This window comes from Enhydra lutris, unplaced genomic scaffold (genome assembly GCF_002288905.1).
Source record: "Enhydra lutris kenyoni isolate GAN:26980312 unplaced genomic scaffold, ASM228890v2 scaffoldscaffold4, whole genome shotgun sequence".
Classification (NCBI taxonomy): domain Eukaryota; kingdom Metazoa; phylum Chordata; class Mammalia; order Carnivora; family Mustelidae; genus Enhydra; species Enhydra lutris.
The window spans coordinates 19,644,402-19,663,564 of NW_019154088.1; the positions used below are offsets into that span (position 1 = coordinate 19,644,402).

Genomic DNA, 19,163 nt, shown 5'->3' on the forward strand with positions numbered 1-19,163 from the left:
ATGGTTCTTTTTTTTTTTTTTAAAGATTTTATTTATTTATTTGACAGAGAGATCACAAGTAGACGGAGAGGCAGGCAGAGAGAGAGAGAGAGAGGGAAGCAGGCGCCCTGCTGAGCAGAGAGCCCGATGCGGGACTCGATCCCAGGACCCTGAGATCATGACCTGAGCCAAAGGCAGCGGCTTAACCCACTGAGCCACCCAGGCGCCCCAAGAGTGATGGTTCTTTGGGAAGGACCCAGGAAGGGGACAATCAGTGCGTAGTGCCAGAGCAGGTGTCTAATTCCTTGGGATGCTGAGGACTATTGGAGTTGTAAATGGTGCTTTTGTCAGAGGGGAACGGGCCAGGGGCATACTGTAGCTTCTGCCACATGTGTGCAAAGGGGCATTAAAACCGAAAACCAGATTTATCCTGTCATTTTTGAGGGACGCTACTTTAATCTTAAAGATGAGAATTCAGCTATACTTTTGGTATTTTACTCTTAGCTAAAATATGAATGTAAATGAACATGAGGTTAACAAATGTAAAAATGGTGAAGTTGAAAATCTGCCTTGGATTGCATTGTTCTTAGAACCCTTGTGAGAATGGGCAGCAAAAATAGATCATATCAGTATTCTCTCTTAGCCACCAGATGGAGCTAAGTATAGATTTACATTTACGGTTAGTTAGGCTGGCTTCATTTGCGTGTCTGAATTCATAAATGTGGGGAAATCTAAATCCAAATAAGGGGTGAAGTAATAGGGGTATTAATGAGAAAGAGGTTATAGGTGATTTTTTAATCACATTGTCTCCTTTTTTGGCTGCAAAATAATATGTTCAGAAAATGTTAAAATCAGAAATTTTTGGTTGTATAATCAATTATTTATGTTTGAAACTGATGGAAATAAAAGTAACTCTTTTTCTATACTTGTAGCTATTCTTGGGATGCACAACTTGATAACGAATGCCCAGTTATGTAATATAGTGGGAAGCAGTAATGGTGTCGACCAAGAACATTTTTCAAGTAAGTACTTAACAATCCATTGTGAATTCCAATCCTTTGTTAAATGTATTTTGTTTTCTCCATGTATTAACTTCAATATATACATACCGAATGTTTTGTGTATGTACCTGAAACCTGAGATTCCAATTAGATAGTACTGATGTAGAAAACCATTGAAAATAGAATATTAAATATTCTATTTTATTTTTAAAGATTTTATTTATTCATTTGAGATGGAGCACAGGCAGGGGGGAGGGGAAGAAGAAGACTCAGACTCCCCACTGAGCTGGGAGCCCGATGTGGGGGCTGGATCCCCAGACCTGGAGATCATGAGCCGAGCCAAAGGCAGATAGATGCTTAAGTATCTGAGCCACCCAGGCACCCCTAAATATTTTATTCTTAATGTGTCAACAAATGTAATTGGAACTACTCTCACCTCACCAAATAATACTAATAGTAAATACTATAAAAACTAATCAAACTTGGCTTTTGTTGACATTTTTATTTTGAGTGTTACTGATTTTCAAGAAATCTACAACAATGTTGACCAAAAAAACTACATTATAAATCATATTCAGGAGAAATCACAGAACTACTCAACCCCTAAACCTTTTAATTTGATACTAATACTAAATAGCCTAAGGCCAGGCTTTTTAAAAAAAATTTCATTTATAGGATGCTTTAAAAGGACCAAAGTAATACATACTTTTGTAACACATTTGAACAATATCCAAGTAAATGAGGTAAGAAGTAAAAGTGTCTCTGTTCATTGCCATCGTGCCTTCTGCTCCCCCACCCCCTAACCTGTTAACAATTTGGTGTATGTCCTTCTAGACTTATACTGTGTTCATACAAACTTATATATATGTATATACATATATATATGCATGTTATATACATATATCTATACATACATATTACACATAGCCTTTTGTTTTTTATAAAAATGGGATCATACTGCAGCTATTTCTAATAAGTTAATTTTTCAATAATAATACTTTTTTTTTTTTTTATTTTTTTTTTTTTTTTTTTATTGACAGACAGAGATCACAAGTAGGCAGAGAGGCAGGCAGAGAGAGAGGGGGAAGAAGGCTCCCTGCTGAGCAGAGAGCCCGATGCGGGGCTTGATCCCAGGATCCTGGGATCATGACCTGAGCTGAAGGCAGAGGCTTTAACCCACTGAGAGCCACCCAGGCACCCCAATAATATTACTTTTGACCCTTAACACAAGTTTGAAATGTGTGGATCCACTTATATATGGATTCTTTTTGATAATTACAGTATAGAACTATAAATATATTTTCCTTATGATTTTCTTTTTTATTAAGTGTAGTTGACATATAATATTATATTAGTTTCAGGTGTACAGCATACTGGTGGAACAATTCTGTACATTACTCAGTTCTCACCACAATAAATGTAGTCATCATCTGTAACCATACAATATTATCATGTTATTATAATATTGACTATATTCCCTATGCTCTACTTTTCATCTCTGTGCCTTATTTATTTTATAACTGAATATTTATGCCTCTTAATTCCCTTTATTTCGCCTGTCCCCACACTGCTTTGCCCTCTGCTAACCACGACTTTGTTTTCTATATTTAAGAGCCTGGCCATGTTTGTTTGTTATTCTGTTATTTAGATTCCACATATAAGTGAAATGATATGGTATTTGTCTTTCTCTGATTTATTTCACTTAGCATAATGTCATCCATGTTCATCCATGTTTGCTACAAATGGAAAGATCTCGTTCTTTTTTATGGCTGAGTAATATTCCATAATATTCCATACATACACACACACCCACACACCCACACACACACCATATTTTCTTTATCCATTCTTCTGTGGATAGACACTTAGGTTGCTTCCATATCTTGGCTATTGTAAATAATGCTGCATTAACACAGGGGTGCGTGTATCCCTTTGAATTAGCGCTTTTATATTCTTTGGGTAAATACTCAGTAGTGCAATTGCTAGATCATGTGGTAGTTCTATTTTTAACTTTCTGAGGAACCCCCTTACTGTTTTCCACTGTGGCTGCCCCAGTTTGCATTCCCACTAACAGTGCAAGAGGAGGGTTCCTTTTTCTCCACATCCTCGTTAACACTTGTTTCTTGTGTTTTTTCTTTTAGCCATTCTGCCAGTTGTGACCTATAGTTTTGATTTGCATTTCCCTGATAATGAGTACTGATGAGCATGTTTTCATGTTATTTAACTTCCATGTATTTGTGGTCTTGCCAGATTTTTTTCTTGTGGTTGACTCCTAGTTTCATAGCATTGTGGTCAGAAAAGATGCATGGTATGACTTCGATCTTTTTGGATTTGTTGAGGTTTGTTTTGTGGCCTAATATGGGATCTGTTCTGGAGAATGTTCTGTGTGCACTTGAAAAGAATGTGTATTCTGCTGTTTTAGGATGGAATGTTCCAAATATATCTGTTAAGTCTATCTGGTCTAGTGTGTCATTCAAATTCATTGTTTCCTTGTGGATTTTCTGTTTAGATGATCTGTCCATTGATGTAAGTAGGGTGTAAAAGTTCCCTGCTATAATTGTATTGTTATTGATTAGTTCATGTTTGTTAATGACTTTTATGTATATGGGTGCAGAAATATTTACTCTTGTCATATCTTCTTGTTGGGCTGTTCTCTTTATGATTATTTAATATCCTTCTTCGTCTTCTTGTTAAGTCTTTGTTTAAAAAGTCTATTTTGTCCAGTATAAGTACTGCTACTCCCAGATTCTTTTTGACATCTATTTGCATAAGTGTTTCTCCATCCTCTCACTTTCAGTCTACGGATGTCTTTAAGTCTAAAATGGGTCTCTTCCAAGCAGCATATAGATGGATCTTGTTTTTTTACCCATTCTTTAACTGTCTTTTGATTGGAGCATTCAGTCCATTTGCATTCAAAGTAATTATTGGATAGATATGCATTTATTGCCATTTTATTACTTGTTTTGTGATTCTTTCTGAAGATTTTTTCCTCTGATCATTTCTTGTCTCTTATAGTTTGCTGGTTTTCTTTAGTGATATATGGATTTTTCTCTTTATTTTTTGTATATCCGTTAGGGGTTTTTGATTTGTTGTTATTATTAGGTATATAACATCTTCATATAGTCTATATTAAGTTGATGGTTGTTTAAGTTTGAACCCATTCTTTACTCCTCTCCTCCCCACCTTTTAGGTATATAGTGTCATATTTTACATCCTTTTATTTTGTGTGTTCCTTGATTGATTTTTTTTTTACAGAAATAATTTTTTTTAATTGCTTTTTGTGTTTCCTACTTTCATACTCTCATTTTTGGTCTTTCCTTTCCACTCAAAGAGTCCCCTTTAATAGTTCTTGCAGGGCAAGTTTAATAGTAATGAACTCCCTTTAGTTTTTGTTTGAGAAAAACTCTTTATCTCTCCTGTTCTGGGTGATAGTCTTTCTGGGATAGAATATTCTTGGCTGTAAGTTTTCCCCATTCAGCACTTTGAATATATTATGCCACTCTCCTCTGGCTTGAAGAGTTTCTGCTGAAAAATCCCAGTAGCCTTAGGGGGTTTCCTTTGTATTGTAACTGTCTTTTGTCTTGCTGTTTTTTTTTTTTTGTTTTTTTGTTTTTTTGTTTTTAAGATTTTACTTATTTATTTGTCAGAGAGAGAGAGGGAGAGAGAGCGAGCACAGGCAGACAGAATGGCAGGCAGAGGCAGAGGGAGAAGCAGGCTCCCCGCAGAGCAAGGAGCCAGATGTGGGACTCGATCCCAGGACGCTGGGATCATGACCTGAGCCGAAGGCAGCTGCTTAACCAACTGAGCCACCCAGGCGTCCCTTGTCTTGCTGTTTTTAATATATTTTCTTTATCACTATATTACTGTATTACTACTTAGTATATATCCCTATATATTTTAATTACAATATGTCTTAGGGTGGACCTTCTTTGGTGATTTTGTTGGGGCTCTCTTTGCCTCCTGGATCTGGGTTTCTGTTTCCTTCCCTGATGAGGGAATTTTTCAGCTGTTATTTCTTCAGATAAATTCTCTGCCCCCTTTTCTCTCTTCTTCTTCTGGGAACCCTATAATATGAAGATTATGTTTGATGGAGTCACTGAGTTCCCTATTTTTGTTTTGCATAATTCTTTTTTCTCTCTTTTGTTCAACTTGATTACTTTCCATTGCTCTGTCATTTAGGTCATTAATTTGTTCCTCTGCTTCTTCCATCTTGCTGTTCATTCCATCATGCATGTTTCTCATTTTGTTTTTTGAGCTCCTTATCTGTGATATGTTATTCCTCACCTCTATGACAATGGTCTCACTGGTGTTCTCCACTCATTTCTCAAGTCCAGTGAGTATCCTTATGATCATTGCTTTAAATTTTCCATCAGGCATGTTGCTTTTATCTGTTTTGCTTGGATCTCCTGCTGCGGCCTTGTTTTGTTCTTTCATTTGGGACAGATTCCTTTGTCTTCTCATTTGGTCTACGTCTCTGTGCCTATTTCTCTGTGTTAGGAAAGTCAGCTGCATCTCCTGTTCTTCAGGGTAATGGCTTTATGAAGAGGTCTTGTAGTGGAGTGCCTAGGTGGCTCAGTTATTGGGCATCTGCCTTTGGCTCTGGTCGTGATCCTGAGGTCCTGGGATCAAGCCCGGTGTAGGACTCTCTGCTCGGCGGGGAACCTGCTTCTCCCTCTCTCACTCCCCATGCTTGTATTCCTTCTCTTGCTGTCTGTCAAGTAAATAAATAAAATCATTTAAAAAAAAAAAAAAAGACTTGTAGTGCCCTACCGTGTAGTGTGTCCACTGTTCCCCAGGGCTTGGTGCTTCTAGGATTGTCTCCAGTGTGTGTCGTGTGTGACGTAGTGTTCTGTGCTGGCCACTTTATCCTTGTCTGGCCACTTTATCCTAGGCCAGTTGTCTACAGAGGTTCTCTTTGCCTGTTGTGGGCATTTGGTCCCTGCCTGAATGTGGCACATTTGAACTAGATGTGCTCTGATATGCTTGTGAAATGAAACCTCTTACCACTACCACTGGAACTGAGGTCTTGCAAAACACATGTGTCAGGAGACTTGGTATTGGCAGGAATTTGGGCTGGTCTTCTGGGCGCGGGGTTCTGCTGTGCTGTGATTGAGGCAAGTGTGGCAGGGAAGGGCCGATCTGCCAGAGAGTGAAGGGGCAGGACTTGGTGTAAGCAAATTAGGTAGTGAGTGTTGGTCCTGTGCTTATGCTGAGAGGCAGAGGAGGGAAATTGCACCTGCGAATTCCTTTGTTCCTTGAGAGGTTTCCCTGTGAATGCTGCTTCTCTGGGTCACACTCCGAGACGAGCAGCTAGCCTCCCCACTGTGTGCTCTAGGCACTCTTCAGATTGCTGTTTCCATGCTGTATGTCCACAGAGTCTTTGCTTGCTTTCCCTCCAAGAGCAGCCCCAAAGTCCTCTGAGGTCTCCCACAGCCAAGTACGCTGACCTTTAAAACTCTAAGCTTTAAGGCTTCCTGGTTGCAAGAACTCCTGAAATTCAGGGCCCTTCTAACTTCCAGGCCAGTTGCTATGGGGATTCATTTTTCCCATGTTCTCCCCTTTGTGCTAGTCTGTCTTTCACCCTTTGCCAACTGTGGCTTCCTCCCCACTGCAGCGGCCATGATCTGTTTCTCTCCCAGACCAACTCTCTACACTTCCTACCTTCTTTGATGTGGCCTGTTCTCTGCCTTTAGCTGTGGAATCTGTTCTGCCAGTCTTCAGGTCAATTTCTGGAGTATTTAGGATGATTTGATAGTTACCTAGTTGTTATTTGTGGGACAAAATGAACCCAGGGTCTTCCTACTCTGCTACCATCTTCCCCTTGTGGTAACCTTTTACTTACTTCTCTGTCTCCTATGTTTCTCTAAACTATTATTTTCTAGTGGCTTACTCAGATTCGGGTACAGTTTTTTGTTTTGGAGGGTTTGGGGGGGCAAGAGTGCTTCTTAGTGATTAAATCTCATTAGGAAGCCTATCAAGTCTAATCATTCCTCTTTGGGGAATATGTCAAAATTCATCAGTGTGTTGAAATGTTAGTAGCCTGATCCATCACTTAAAGTCTCCCATAAGCCTTTCTTAATGGTTTCAGCATCCCATTTACTGGATCCATTACTTCACTCAGAAGCAGTGCTCTTTAAATGCACATACTCTGTGGAATGAGGAAGAAATCTTTTGGTTTTGTAAAATTTAGAATTGAGATAGAACTCATTCAGGTTTTTTTTTTTTTTTGTAGTGAGGAAGCTCTTCTCTAGCCCCCTTGATCTACAATCTTGAAGAAGATTACCTTGCTGAATTTAGGTGAGAGGGAGCCCACTCTGTCCTTTTAGCAGAACTCTGGGAGGAAGCTTATCCTTGTATAGAACCAAATTCTGCCTCCAGGCAGTCTATACCTGTTCTAACCTAGCCTTTCAGAACAGCTTGAAATTTCTCTATTCTTCCACAGGATAAATCTGGAAAAAAAATGAGCATACTTCCTCTTAATATATACGTCCAGGCCAGATATATCCAGATCTTTCCACTTTCCTCAGGAAAATAATTTTCAGGCCATCATCTAAATTGATCTCATGATGCTATGTGTGTATATGTGTAATAAATTTGAAAAGAACAAGGTACTCTTAGAGGGAATTTGTTCAATATACTTTAGCTTTTTTTTTTTTTTTTTAAGATTTTAATTATTTGAGAGAGAACCAAGAGCAGAGGGAGGGGGGTAGAGGGAGAGGGAGCAGACTCCCCGATGAGCAGGGAGCCTGATGCGGGGCTTGATTCCAGGATCCTGGGATCATGACCTGAGCTAAAGGCAGATGCTTAACTGACTGAGCCACGCAGGTGCCCCCAGTATACTTCATCTTAAGATGAGTTTTGCTCCTAAAAGCTAGAGGAGGGCAGAAGGGAAGAACTAAGCCAGACAGTGGCCCTTTCTGTCAATCTTTCTGTCAGTTGCTGTTAACTTTTTTGGGTCATTTGCCATGAATCTGATGCTATAGGTTTTCTCCCCAGAAAACTTATCCATTAAAATGTTTGCTTGTTACATGTGTTCATAGACCTTCACATACACATCAAAGTGTACTTAGACCTCATTAGAGGATTCAGGGCTCCTGGGTCCTCTTTCAGCTTTGCTTAGTAGTATTTTCGCCATGGATATGGATATGGTTTACACGGTGAAGGATTGGGGGATAGGAGTGAAGGAGGGCAGTAATTTGGGGGATTTCTGTCTTAGGAACTCTTCTGTGTACCATTATCTGTCTGTCTCCCCCTTCCCTATTCCTACTCATCCTTCCCCTTATCCCATGCACAGTACTTGTCATAAGAGAAAGAGGTCACATGTCCTTCATCACCTTACTCTTCTCACTGAGGCTGTGTTTCTTTAAGTCTGTGATTCGTACTGCCTTTATAGTAATTACTAGTTAAATCTCAGAGAAGATGATACGAGAGGATGGCATTTTATTTGAGTGCTTTAAATATGTGTTAACACATGAAGGATCTTTTAGAAATTGTGGGGGAAATTTTTCTGGTTAGTTGTATTGAACGTGCGTGTACGTGTGTGTTGTTTGCATTAAGTTCATAAATGCATTCGCTGTAATAATGTCAGCCAGTGAAACTGTTGTTCTTTTTGTTCCTACAGATGTGGTAAAAGGTGAAAAGATTCTTCCAGTATTTGATGAGCCACCAAATCCAACCAATGTTGAGGAGAGTTTAAAGAGAATTAAAGAAAATGATGTTCATCTTGTTGAAGTTAATTTGAATAATATAAAGGTATGTGTGCTAAGCAAACAATAAAGTTTTGACTTGCTTTAAGTAAGTTAGATTTAGGATGAGAGTTGGGCAGTTTTGATAAAGTGTGATTTTATAGTTCTGCAAGGTAAAGTTTTTGCTCCTAACAGTATGCTTAGATTCCTTTATATTTTAGAAATTACAGTATTTTTCTGACTTGCTTTTTTAAAGGTATCATATAAAAATGTAAACCCTACACACTGTCAGCATAAATCTTTCTGGCTTCCAAAGTACTGCCTACTTCTAAGAGCACTTAGTCTTTTGGGGTTTGTTTTTTTTAAATCCGGTTTCTTGAGGTATTCCTTGTATTGAACCAGATTCTCCTGTCTACTGAAATTCTGCCGATTCTGTGTACAGTTCGATGAGTTTTGACCAATGCAGAAGTAGTACAGCCACCACCATAGATGTGGAATATGTCAGTCCCTTTTATTGTCATTCTCTGCCCTCAGCTGTAGCCCCTGACCACTTGTTTCTGTTTTCTTCCCCTTCATTTGCCTTCCCCAGAATGTCCTATGAGTGGAATCAAATAGTATGAGCCTTTGAGTCTGGCTTCTTTCACTTAGCATAATGCATCTGGGATTCATCTGTGTGGTTGTGTATGTCAGTAGTTTGTTGAAGAGTATTCTGTTTTATGAATATGCTGCAATTTTTTTTTTATCCATTCCCTACTTGATAGACATATGGATTCCCTCTGGTTTAGAATGATTGTAATAAAGCTGTTAAACACATCTGAACATGTGAACATATGTTTTCGTTTCTCTGGAGTAAACCGCAGTGGGCTTTGGATCTGGGATCTTTGGATCTGGGATCTGGAGTTTTTAAAAAAAATGCAGTGCTTCCTTGGAGTAAAGAAGAAATGAGTTAGGAGGGCATAGGGATGAATAATTACCAAAGAGTAAATTCAGATTATCTCTTGAGTATTGTTCATTGTATAATAACTGCATTAAGAATCCCTCATTTAATTTTATTCTGTTTTTAAGAATTCCTCATTTTAAATCTTGATTTGTCTGAAGTAAGGGCTGAGAGAGCATCTGGGAATTATGAGAACCTAGGGAATAAGACCTCTGTGCTCCTTTAGCAGGTGTGCCTTCCTGAGAGCTAAAGAAAGCAAGCCTTGAGAAAAGCTAACATTCCTAGTTGATCACTAATTTTAATTTTTAAAAACTTCAGTCCTCACATAACTAAATCAACAGGTAATGATCTGAAAAATAACCAGGCTACAGGGAATTGTAGTGTTGGTAATAAAGGGAGAAATTAGTGCCTTCTAGAACTATGTCTTTCCACATTTCAGGTAGTGTAGGGTTAATCTCTCTTATTATAGCTTAAACTAAGTGACATCTCTTCCTTTGTAGAAAAGTGGATCCATTTTGAATACTCAGGTGTTGGCGTCTTATAATCCAAATAGTTAAGTAGAATAATGAAAGTTTCCTTAATCGAAATGCTAGAGAAGTGATGATATATACTCTCCTCTAGGTCAGCAGTTTGTGCAAATGTACCATAACAGAGAAATCAAGGAGGCTGTTTGACTTCCTTTGTAGAATAAATGTTTTGTTTATATAATTTTTTTCTCCCCACCCCCTTGTATAATTTCTCAGTACATTTAATGAAAAAAAAGTAAGTACAAACACATTTGATTAATGGACCGAATTTCTTAAAAACTAAAATGTCATTATTTCACATGATTTTCTTCCAAGAATATCCCAGTTCCAACTCTAAAAGATTTTGCAAAAGCTTTGGAAACCAACACACACGTGAAGCATTTCAGTCTTGCAGCCACACGGAGCAATGACCCCGTCGCTGTTGTAAGTAAGCTGCTACTGATAGTAGTGAAATAGTGATTATGGTATGGTACAGAAGTGGCTCAACCGATCTTATGATGAAGATTTACTCTCTTTTCAGTTGATGTTTAGCTCACTGTTAGGCAAGACATTATTTACTCTTTTATGTTTATTTTTTCCTGTATTTCTTCCCTATAATTTTAAAAACCGTAAGTGAAGTCATGCAGTATATACTGTTTTGTAACTTATTTTTTGCTGAACAATATATGTTAGAGATCTTTCATATCACTACGTAAAGTTCAACACCATTCTTTTAACATCTGCAGGGGATTCCATTTATGATCTACAGTGCTGGATTTTGTCAAATGCTTTTAATGTGTGTATTGAGATGATCATGTGGTTTTTGTCCTTTATTAATATGTATATTCATTGATTAACTTTTGCCTGTTAAGCCAACCTTGCATTCTTGAGGTTAATCCCACTTGATCATGGTATGAACCTTTATCTGCACTTGGCTTTGAGGACATCACTACCTTTGATTCTCCTCTCTCCTTTGACTGGATGTCCCTTCTCTGGTTCCTCCTCATCTTCCCCACCTCTAAGCATCTGAATGGCCTGGGGCTCAGTCCAGGTCTTCTTTGTCCACTTTCTGGATGATGTCACTCTGTTTCATTGCTGTGTGTTATCTCTGTATGCTTCAGACTCCCAGGATTGTTATCCCCAGTTCATACCTCTCTCCTGAACTATGTGCTCATGTCCACCTCCTTAACCCCTTGCTTGGCTGTCTAACAGACATCCCATATGGTCCCAAACTCCTATCTTCCACTCATCCCCGCTCCTCTACCATTTTTTCCTGTCTCAGTAAATGACAACTTCATTCGTTCATTTGCTCAAGACAAAAAGAAATGGAGTTACCCTTGACTTCCCTTTCTCACAACCTTAAATACATATCCAAGCTTGTCTTCCAAATATTCCAAAATCTAACCATTTCTCACCATTTTCTCAACTACCGTGCTGGTTGGTCTAACTCAGCGTCTTCTCTCATCTGGATTAGTGTGATCACCTCCTCACTGAGCTGCCTGTGTCCGTCTTTCCCACCTCAAAGCCAGCCTTTTTTTTTTTTTTTTTTAAAGATTTTATTTATTTCTTTGACACAGAGAGAGAGATCACAAGTAGGCAGAGCAGCACAGAGAGAGCGAGGGGGAAGCAGGCTCCCTGCCGAGCAGAGAGCCCAATGCAGGGCTCGATCCCAGGACCCTGGGATCATGACCTGAGCTGAAGGCAGAGTCTTAACCTACTGAGCCACCCAGGCGCCCCTCAAAGCCAGCCTTTTTTACATAGCATCAAAAGTGATTCATTTATTTGAGACAGAGTGAGAGAGCACAATCTGGGATGGGGGCGGGAGAGTAGAGGGAGAGAAAAGCACACTGCCTGCCGAGCAGGGAGCCTGATGTGGGGCTCAATCCCCCAACCCTGGGATCATGACACAAGCCGAAGACAAGTACTTAACCGACTGAGCCATCAGGATACCCCCAAAAGTGTTCTTTTAAAAACTTGTTTAGTTACCTCATTCTTTCTTTTTTTTTTAAGGTTTTATTTCCTTATTTGACAGAGATCACAAGTAGGCAGAGAGGTAGGCAGAGAGAGGGGGAAGCAGGCTCCCCACTGAGAAGAGATCCCAATGTGGGGCTCAATCCCAGGACCCCGGGATCATGACTTGAGCCAAAGGCAGAGGCTTAACCCACTAAGCCACCCAGGCGCCCCTAGTTACTTCATTCTTATACTCAGAACCCTTCAGCAGCTCAGTCCATTTGTCTAATAATAAAAATCACTATCCTTCAGTAGTCTTATAATCCTTTACTTGCCCCATTTTTTTCCTTTTTAATATTTATTTGAGAGAGAGAGGAAAGGACAGAAGGAGAGGGAAAGAGAGAATCTCAAGCAAGACTCCCCGGCTAAGCACAGAGCCTGACACAGGGCTTGATCTTATGACCCCAAGATCAGACCCGAGCTGAAACCAAGAGTCAGGCTCCACTACTTGCGCTTTCTTTCATTCAACTATAGACATACAGCCTCTTAACTCTTCCTCAGACGTGTGATGCATGCCTCTGATGCAGGGCCTTCCCCCTTGTTTCTCCTGCCTTGTTTCGCCTTTCATATTTCACATGAAATATTGATGTGAAATGATATTTCACATTGTTTTATGTCACCACTTTGAGCCATTGCTCCAGCGTCACCTTCCTGGTGAGGCCTTTCCTGACCACGCCTGTCCCCAACACTCTCCATCTACCCTATTTTCTTTCTCTGTAGCTCTGTTTACCATCTAACGTTATATTTTGGTTATTGTCCACTCCCTCCCCACTAAAATATAAGTTCCATCAGGCAGAAACATGTATGTTCTGTTTCTAAATCTTCAGAGCAGTACTTAATCAAATAATCAGCCACCAGTAATATTTGAAGAAATGTATATACATTTCATTTGTATGTACAATTGTATGTACAATACAAATGGATAAGGGATTTGTTCCACGTAGCTAGTTGTCACTAATGAAACGTATACACGTAGAGATACCTGTCCCAAGTTCTTTCTAGTATCTCTGTCCTCTTTTGCCTTTTCTTTTAACTTGACTCTGTGTTCTGGTAATCTGTGAGCATTTCTGACCTTCTGCCTTAGGCATCCCTTCCCATCTCAGCCTCAAAAATCAGTCCATAATTTATCTTCATTTTTGCTACACTAAAAACCAGCTGCAGTAGGACCCAAGTAAGAAAAGATGTTCCAAAGAGACCTTGATGAAATTTGTCCTACACAAGAACTGAGAGAAAGTGTGAGAGAGACAGGAGAAAGGAGGGAGTAGGGTAGGAGTGAACATAACAGTGTGAAAAGCAGCAGAGAATATTACCAACAGAGGATTACGTGTGACAAATCTAAATACCATGACAGATCGTGTGTGAAAAATAGGTATGAGGCCTATGAGGTTGTGTGTCAGCCTAAAACAGTCTAATGAGAAACATCAGAGCAGTTCTGCTAATTATTGTATTTGTTTATGGCAGATAGAATATATGCTGGGTACTGTCAATTTTTATCTCTAAATATTTTCTTTATAATTTCTAGGCTTTTGCAGATATGCTGAGAGTAAACAAAAATTTGAAGAGCTTAAATATAGAGTCCAACTTTATTACAGGAGTTGGGATTCTAGCCCTGGTTGATGCTCTAAGAGATAATGAAACCCTGGCCGAGCTCAAGATTGACAATCAGGTCAGTGTTCTACAGCAGTAACTGAGGAAGCCGTGGAGGGGTTGGGGACTCAGGAGGCAGGTGGAAGGGGGGCATTTGGGGAAGGTGGTGGCCTGAAAGGAGATGAGGACATTTGAAGCATCCAGAATATTAACATTCTGAGTATGGGTTTGAACATATTCATAGAGTTGTGCAGCCATCGCCATTAATTTCAGAACGTTTTCATCACCCTTCCCTCCACCCCTGGCAACCATTAACCCTTCTGTCTCTGCACATTTGCCTACAAACGGAATGATACAATATGCGGTCTTTGTGTCTGCCTTCTTTCACTTAGCGAAATATTCCGCAGGTTCGTCCATGTTGTGATATGTATCGGTAGTTACTCTCTTTGATGCCTGAATAATCTATTACATGTGGGTTGTTTCTACTTTTTAAATATTGGGAATAATGCTGATATGAACATTCATATACAAGTTTTTATATGAACATAGGTTTTCATTTCTCATGGGTACATACCTAGGAGTGGAATTGCAAAGTCATATGGTCGATAACTCTGTGTTTAACTTTCTGAGGAATGGCTGAGTTGTTTTCCACAGCAACTGCACCATCTCGCACTTGTACCAGCATGTGTGAGCTTCCCAATTTTCCCACATTCTGGCCAACACTATAATCATCTCCTAATAATGGGTATGAAGTGGTATCTCCTTCTGGCAATCCAGTTTTTTTGGTGTCTGTAGAAACATATACTGAGCTTCAAAATGTTGTTTCTCCTGTGTAAGTATGTTGTAAGAATTGGGAAAATTTAAAGAGACCAGCAAAATCAGCATTTACCTGAATGTCTTAGTCTTGACTTACCTTGAAAAGTATTTTGATCTAACTTATTAATACTATTCTTTAATTATTCCAGAGGCAGCAGTTGGGAACAGCTGTAGAATTGGAAATGGCCAAGATGCTTGAGGAAAATACAAATATCCTTAAATTTGGATATCAGTTTACACAGCAGGGACCCCGGACCAGGGCAGCTAATGCTATAACAAAAAACAATGACTTGGGTAAGACAGACGCATTTCAAATCAAATTTCTGAATTGTATCATTAAGCTAATGTATTAGAGGGACTTTTTTTCCCAGTAAGTTTCAACACGGAATTTTGGGCCTTTGTTTTTAAAATCTGCACTGCCCTTTTTATATTGACTGAATTAGAGTTCAGTTTAAGCACAGTTGTAGTGATTACTGGGTTCATGGGTGAAATTCTCCTGAAACGAACATTTCACAGCTTTAAGCTAACAGTTTTCTACTAGAAATATAAATGCATCTTGGAACAAAAATTTTGTTTTCAGTTACAAGTCACCTCTTGGAGCTATTAAAGATTTCAACATTTCAGGGAAGTTTTTTGCCCTTTTTTTTTTTTTTTTTAAGATTTTATTTATTTGACAGAGATCACAAGTAGAGAGAGAGAGAGAGCGAGAGGAGGAAGCAGGCTCCCTGCCTAGCAGAGAGCCCGATGTGGGACTCGATCCTGGGACCCTGAGATCATGACCTGAGCTGAAGGCAGAGGCTTTTAACCCACTGAGCCACCCAGGCAGCCCCAGTTTTTTGCCCTTTTTATCAAACAGGCCTACATAGAAATTCGTTTTTACATATAAAATATGGCTTATAGTTTTGATCCAAGTTTTATAGCATGTGGCACGTAAGTGTCTGCTGTCCTCACCGGCTTTCCGAACACAGCCGTTACTGGGCAGTTTGTCTTCTCGCTGCACACTCCTACTGAAAATACTGCTGAGGCTTCTGTTTCTGTTTGACATAAGTTTTTCCAGCCAAGGCTGAATTAAAGAATATGATGCTTATAATTTTGTTTCTACATGTTTCCAATAATTGACTCTTCTTTTAAGTTTGGTGTTTGTCATTGAAATATTTTTAAAGATGTGTTTAGACAAGAATCAAAGTAAGACTTCTTAAAGTAACACTTCAAAGTGATGCAGTTCTTTTCAACTTCAGCCATATTTGTGTTTGCATTCTTTAAAGGTTTCTAAAGCAAAGAAGTTATAGCTTCCTTCTCTCAACCCAAATTACTGTGAAGAGTGTTAGTTCAAACCCTGTCTATCCCTTGATGACTTCGTTTCTCACAGAAGCTTTTAGTCTCTTGCATTTTAGAAATTTGGTGTGTTTGGTGTGCTGTTGATTCTCAGTATAACTTGGAAAGTCATGCTAATTAATTACATGGAGAATCAACAGTATATCAGAAGATGAGAGAACACATGGAAAATACTTCCTGGGCTGCTTCATGTTGACACTGTGCCCCTGAGTGGGTGTCCACGGCCATGTGTAATAGAGGAGGCGGAGGCGGAGGCCATGTTGAAGGTGTGGTCTGACGTGAAACCGAAGTGAGAGAAAGCAAACAGCTTTGTGTAGGTAGCTCTGGAGACCACCCCCCCCCCCACCTCATGCTCACTCTTTCTGAGCCAAGCCAGAGTTTCAAACATGAGATGAGAATAGGAACTTTACTGGAGTGGGGAAGTACATGGATCAAACCTCACATTTGGGATCAAGGTAGTTATTTATATGCTGAGGACAGCATGCAGACTGTAAAAACGGACTCTCATTGCTGGCTGCTGCCTCCAGAGTAAACTTGCAGAAGTACTTGCTTCTGGAAGCTAACACAGCAGATAAAAAGGCAGTGCTGGTAGTAGGCACTAAAATTAGATGGGAAGAAACTTAGTTTCTTTGGATTTTTTGGCAGGAGCATTTGAGAGCCATTATTGGCCATTGGATGCTTGATTAAAATAAACTTAAAAAAAAAAAAAAAAAACCCGTGGGCGCCTGGGTGGCTCAGTGGGTTAGGCCGCTGCCTTCGGCTCAGGTCATGATCTCAGGGTCCTGGGATCGAGTCCCGCATCGGGCTCTCTGCTCGGCCGGGAGCCTGCTTCCCTCTCTCTCTCTCTGCCTGCCTCTCCGTCTACTTATGACCTCTCTCTCCCTTTGTAAAAAAAATAAAAAAATCTTTAAAAAAAAAAAAAAAAAACCCGTATTTTTTATTCTTCTAGAGATTGGATGTGAGGTTAGAATTTATTTGCAATTGATCATAAAGTATTGAGAACGTCTATTAGTGGAGTGGGTTTTAGAAAGAAATTGCCAAAGAATTATTAATAGGTAGGACACCTGGGTGTCTCAGTCGGTTGAGAATCTGCCTTCGGCTCAGGTCATGATCCCAGGGTCCTGGGATCGAGCCCTGCAGCAGGGAGCCTGCTTCTCTCTCTGCCTGCCACTCCCTCTGCTTGTGCTGACAAATAAATAAAACCTTTTAAAAAATGAATTAATAGGGCCAAATTTATGAGCCTCTCATCTAGCAGCTGAACCGAGAAATTGCTGGTAGCAAGTAGGCACTGAGTAAGGAAGAAGAGTCCGACCTGGTTCTTGGCCCCGTCTTCTTCTGTGCGTGCTCCCAGCACCCTCTGCTCATTTCCCAGACCTACGTTTTGGTCTTGGCACACAGGTCAAGGCGGCAAGCATCAAGACCCTGTGCTCGTACCGGCAGTCTGGCATGTAGCTGCCAGAAAGACCTCAAAGATCAAAATTTGAAACATACACTCCCCAGGTATCTAGTTTTTCTTCATCTTGCACGTGGGGCTATATCAGATCTTTAGTGTTGATTCTGATGTCTTTCCTCTCATAGTTTTCCTGTTTGTTGAAATAATCCTACCTACTCCCATCTCTCCAGCTACGAAGTGTCCTAGCTATGAGCAGCCAACAGGGTCCACAGCACACATGCAATATTTATGTGAACTCTGAGTCTCCTGTTACTGTCCTCACGCCAGCTAACCACATCATTTCCAACCTTTTGGTCTGCTCCCTTCTGTCACAGACCTCCTTTACATGTGTTACTTATGACATGCATTTTAATATCTGAAATGCTCTGCCAATAACATGTAAACCCTGCTGCAATTCAACATTCACTTGGAAAGAATCTACCCAAAAGGGTTAATTGGGCTTGTCTTTCAAGAAAGTATTTCTGTATTTTTCAGAGACCTATATATATGAATCAGGTTTGTATTTGAGGACTTAAGTCCCTGATTTTTTTCCCCTTAATATTTCAGTAAACATGCAAGACTTGCTTTTTGTTAACATGTACTAAAATTAGAGTAAGGGTTGTATTGAGTCAGCTAAGCAGAAGAATGCTCATGGGAGCTTGATACTTCAGTTCTCCCAGTTTTTGCTTTCTAGCTAGCACCCATCCAATGGCTGGACAAGCTTTTTTGCACATCATTTGAATGTCTGCTTGAAGACCTATCCTACCATCACCGAGTACGGCCTACTAGTTTGGGGTCACCAGGCTGTGAAGTGGCCGAGGGCTCCTGAGACGTACACACCTTTCTTTTGCTCCGTCCACTAGACTATTCACAGATCACTTTGGTGGCCAGAGCTTCTTATGTTCGCCAGATAGGATCTCACCACATTACTAGGGGCTGAGGCGTGCATCACTTCGTATTTTGTTGTTTTGTCAGAGCCCAGTTGATTTTGTAGGAGACACTAGAAGGAAAATTTGGAGAACAGTAGCAAGTCACTTACCTTTAAAATGATAAAAATATTTTTGTTCTTTCACAAACTAAGGAAATGGGTTGTCCGAAGAGCATGCAAGTCGTTATTTTTATACAATTTTTTTTTAAGATTTTATTTATTTATTTGACAGAGATCACAAGTAGACGGAGAGGCAGGCGGGGGGGGGGGGAACAGGTTCCCCGCTGAGCAGAGAGCCCGACGCGGGACTCGATCCCAGGACCCTGAGATCATGACCTGAGCTGAAGGCAGCGGCTTAACCCACTGAGCCACCCAGGCGCCCCACAAGTCGTTATTTTTAATACGTTCTAATCCCAGCTGAGTGTGACTTCAAAATTTAACATAGTAATTTATAAGTTGTTGTCGTAACAGGTATCAGTTTTTTTAAAATAACAAATAAGACGGGAGCAGTGATGTAAAGGTGAATGTGGAGCAGTGCTGTAGACTTCCCCGCTCCCGTGGGGGCTCAGCAGAGCGGAGGACATGTGCTTCGCATGCCCAAGCTCCTCAGTTCTCAACACATGGCAGTGATGAAGGATGTGAATTTATTTTAATGGCTTGTGAACAACAAATGGATATTTCATTTCTGTACAGCTCTAACTGGATCGTACAGAAACTTGTTCCTTACAAGCAATTAACATTGTACAAAGTAGCCAGGATTTTTAACATGTTTTCTTTTTTTCTCACAGTTCGCAAAAGACGAGTCGAAGGAGACCACCCCTAAGTCCACCAAGATCCAATCTTTGGGAGACTTAAAGAGGTTACTAGGAGCTCATGGTGGTGATGTCAGATGTAAGATTTTCCTGGGTGGAAGGGAAGAGACTGGAAATCTTTTTTTTTTTTTTTTT

At 40.0% G+C, this 19,163-nt stretch overlaps 1 protein-coding gene across 1 annotated transcript in view; it reads left to right on the forward strand.

Annotated features, from left to right (window-relative positions):
• Positions 1–19,163, forward strand: part of LOC111160149 (tropomodulin 3) — an 83,763-nt gene extending 64,600 nt beyond the window's left edge. Inside the window, exons 5-10 of the mRNA XM_022523020.1 lie at positions 912–1,001; positions 8,602–8,732; positions 10,445–10,552; positions 13,641–13,784; positions 14,671–14,815; positions 19,005–19,163. Coding sequence (XP_022378728.1) covers positions 912–1,001; positions 8,602–8,732; positions 10,445–10,552; positions 13,641–13,784; positions 14,671–14,815; positions 19,005–19,039 — 653 coding nt within the window. The 3' untranslated portion in view covers positions 19,040–19,163. The remainder of the gene's footprint in view (positions 1–911; positions 1,002–8,601; positions 8,733–10,444; positions 10,553–13,640; positions 13,785–14,670; positions 14,816–19,004) is intronic.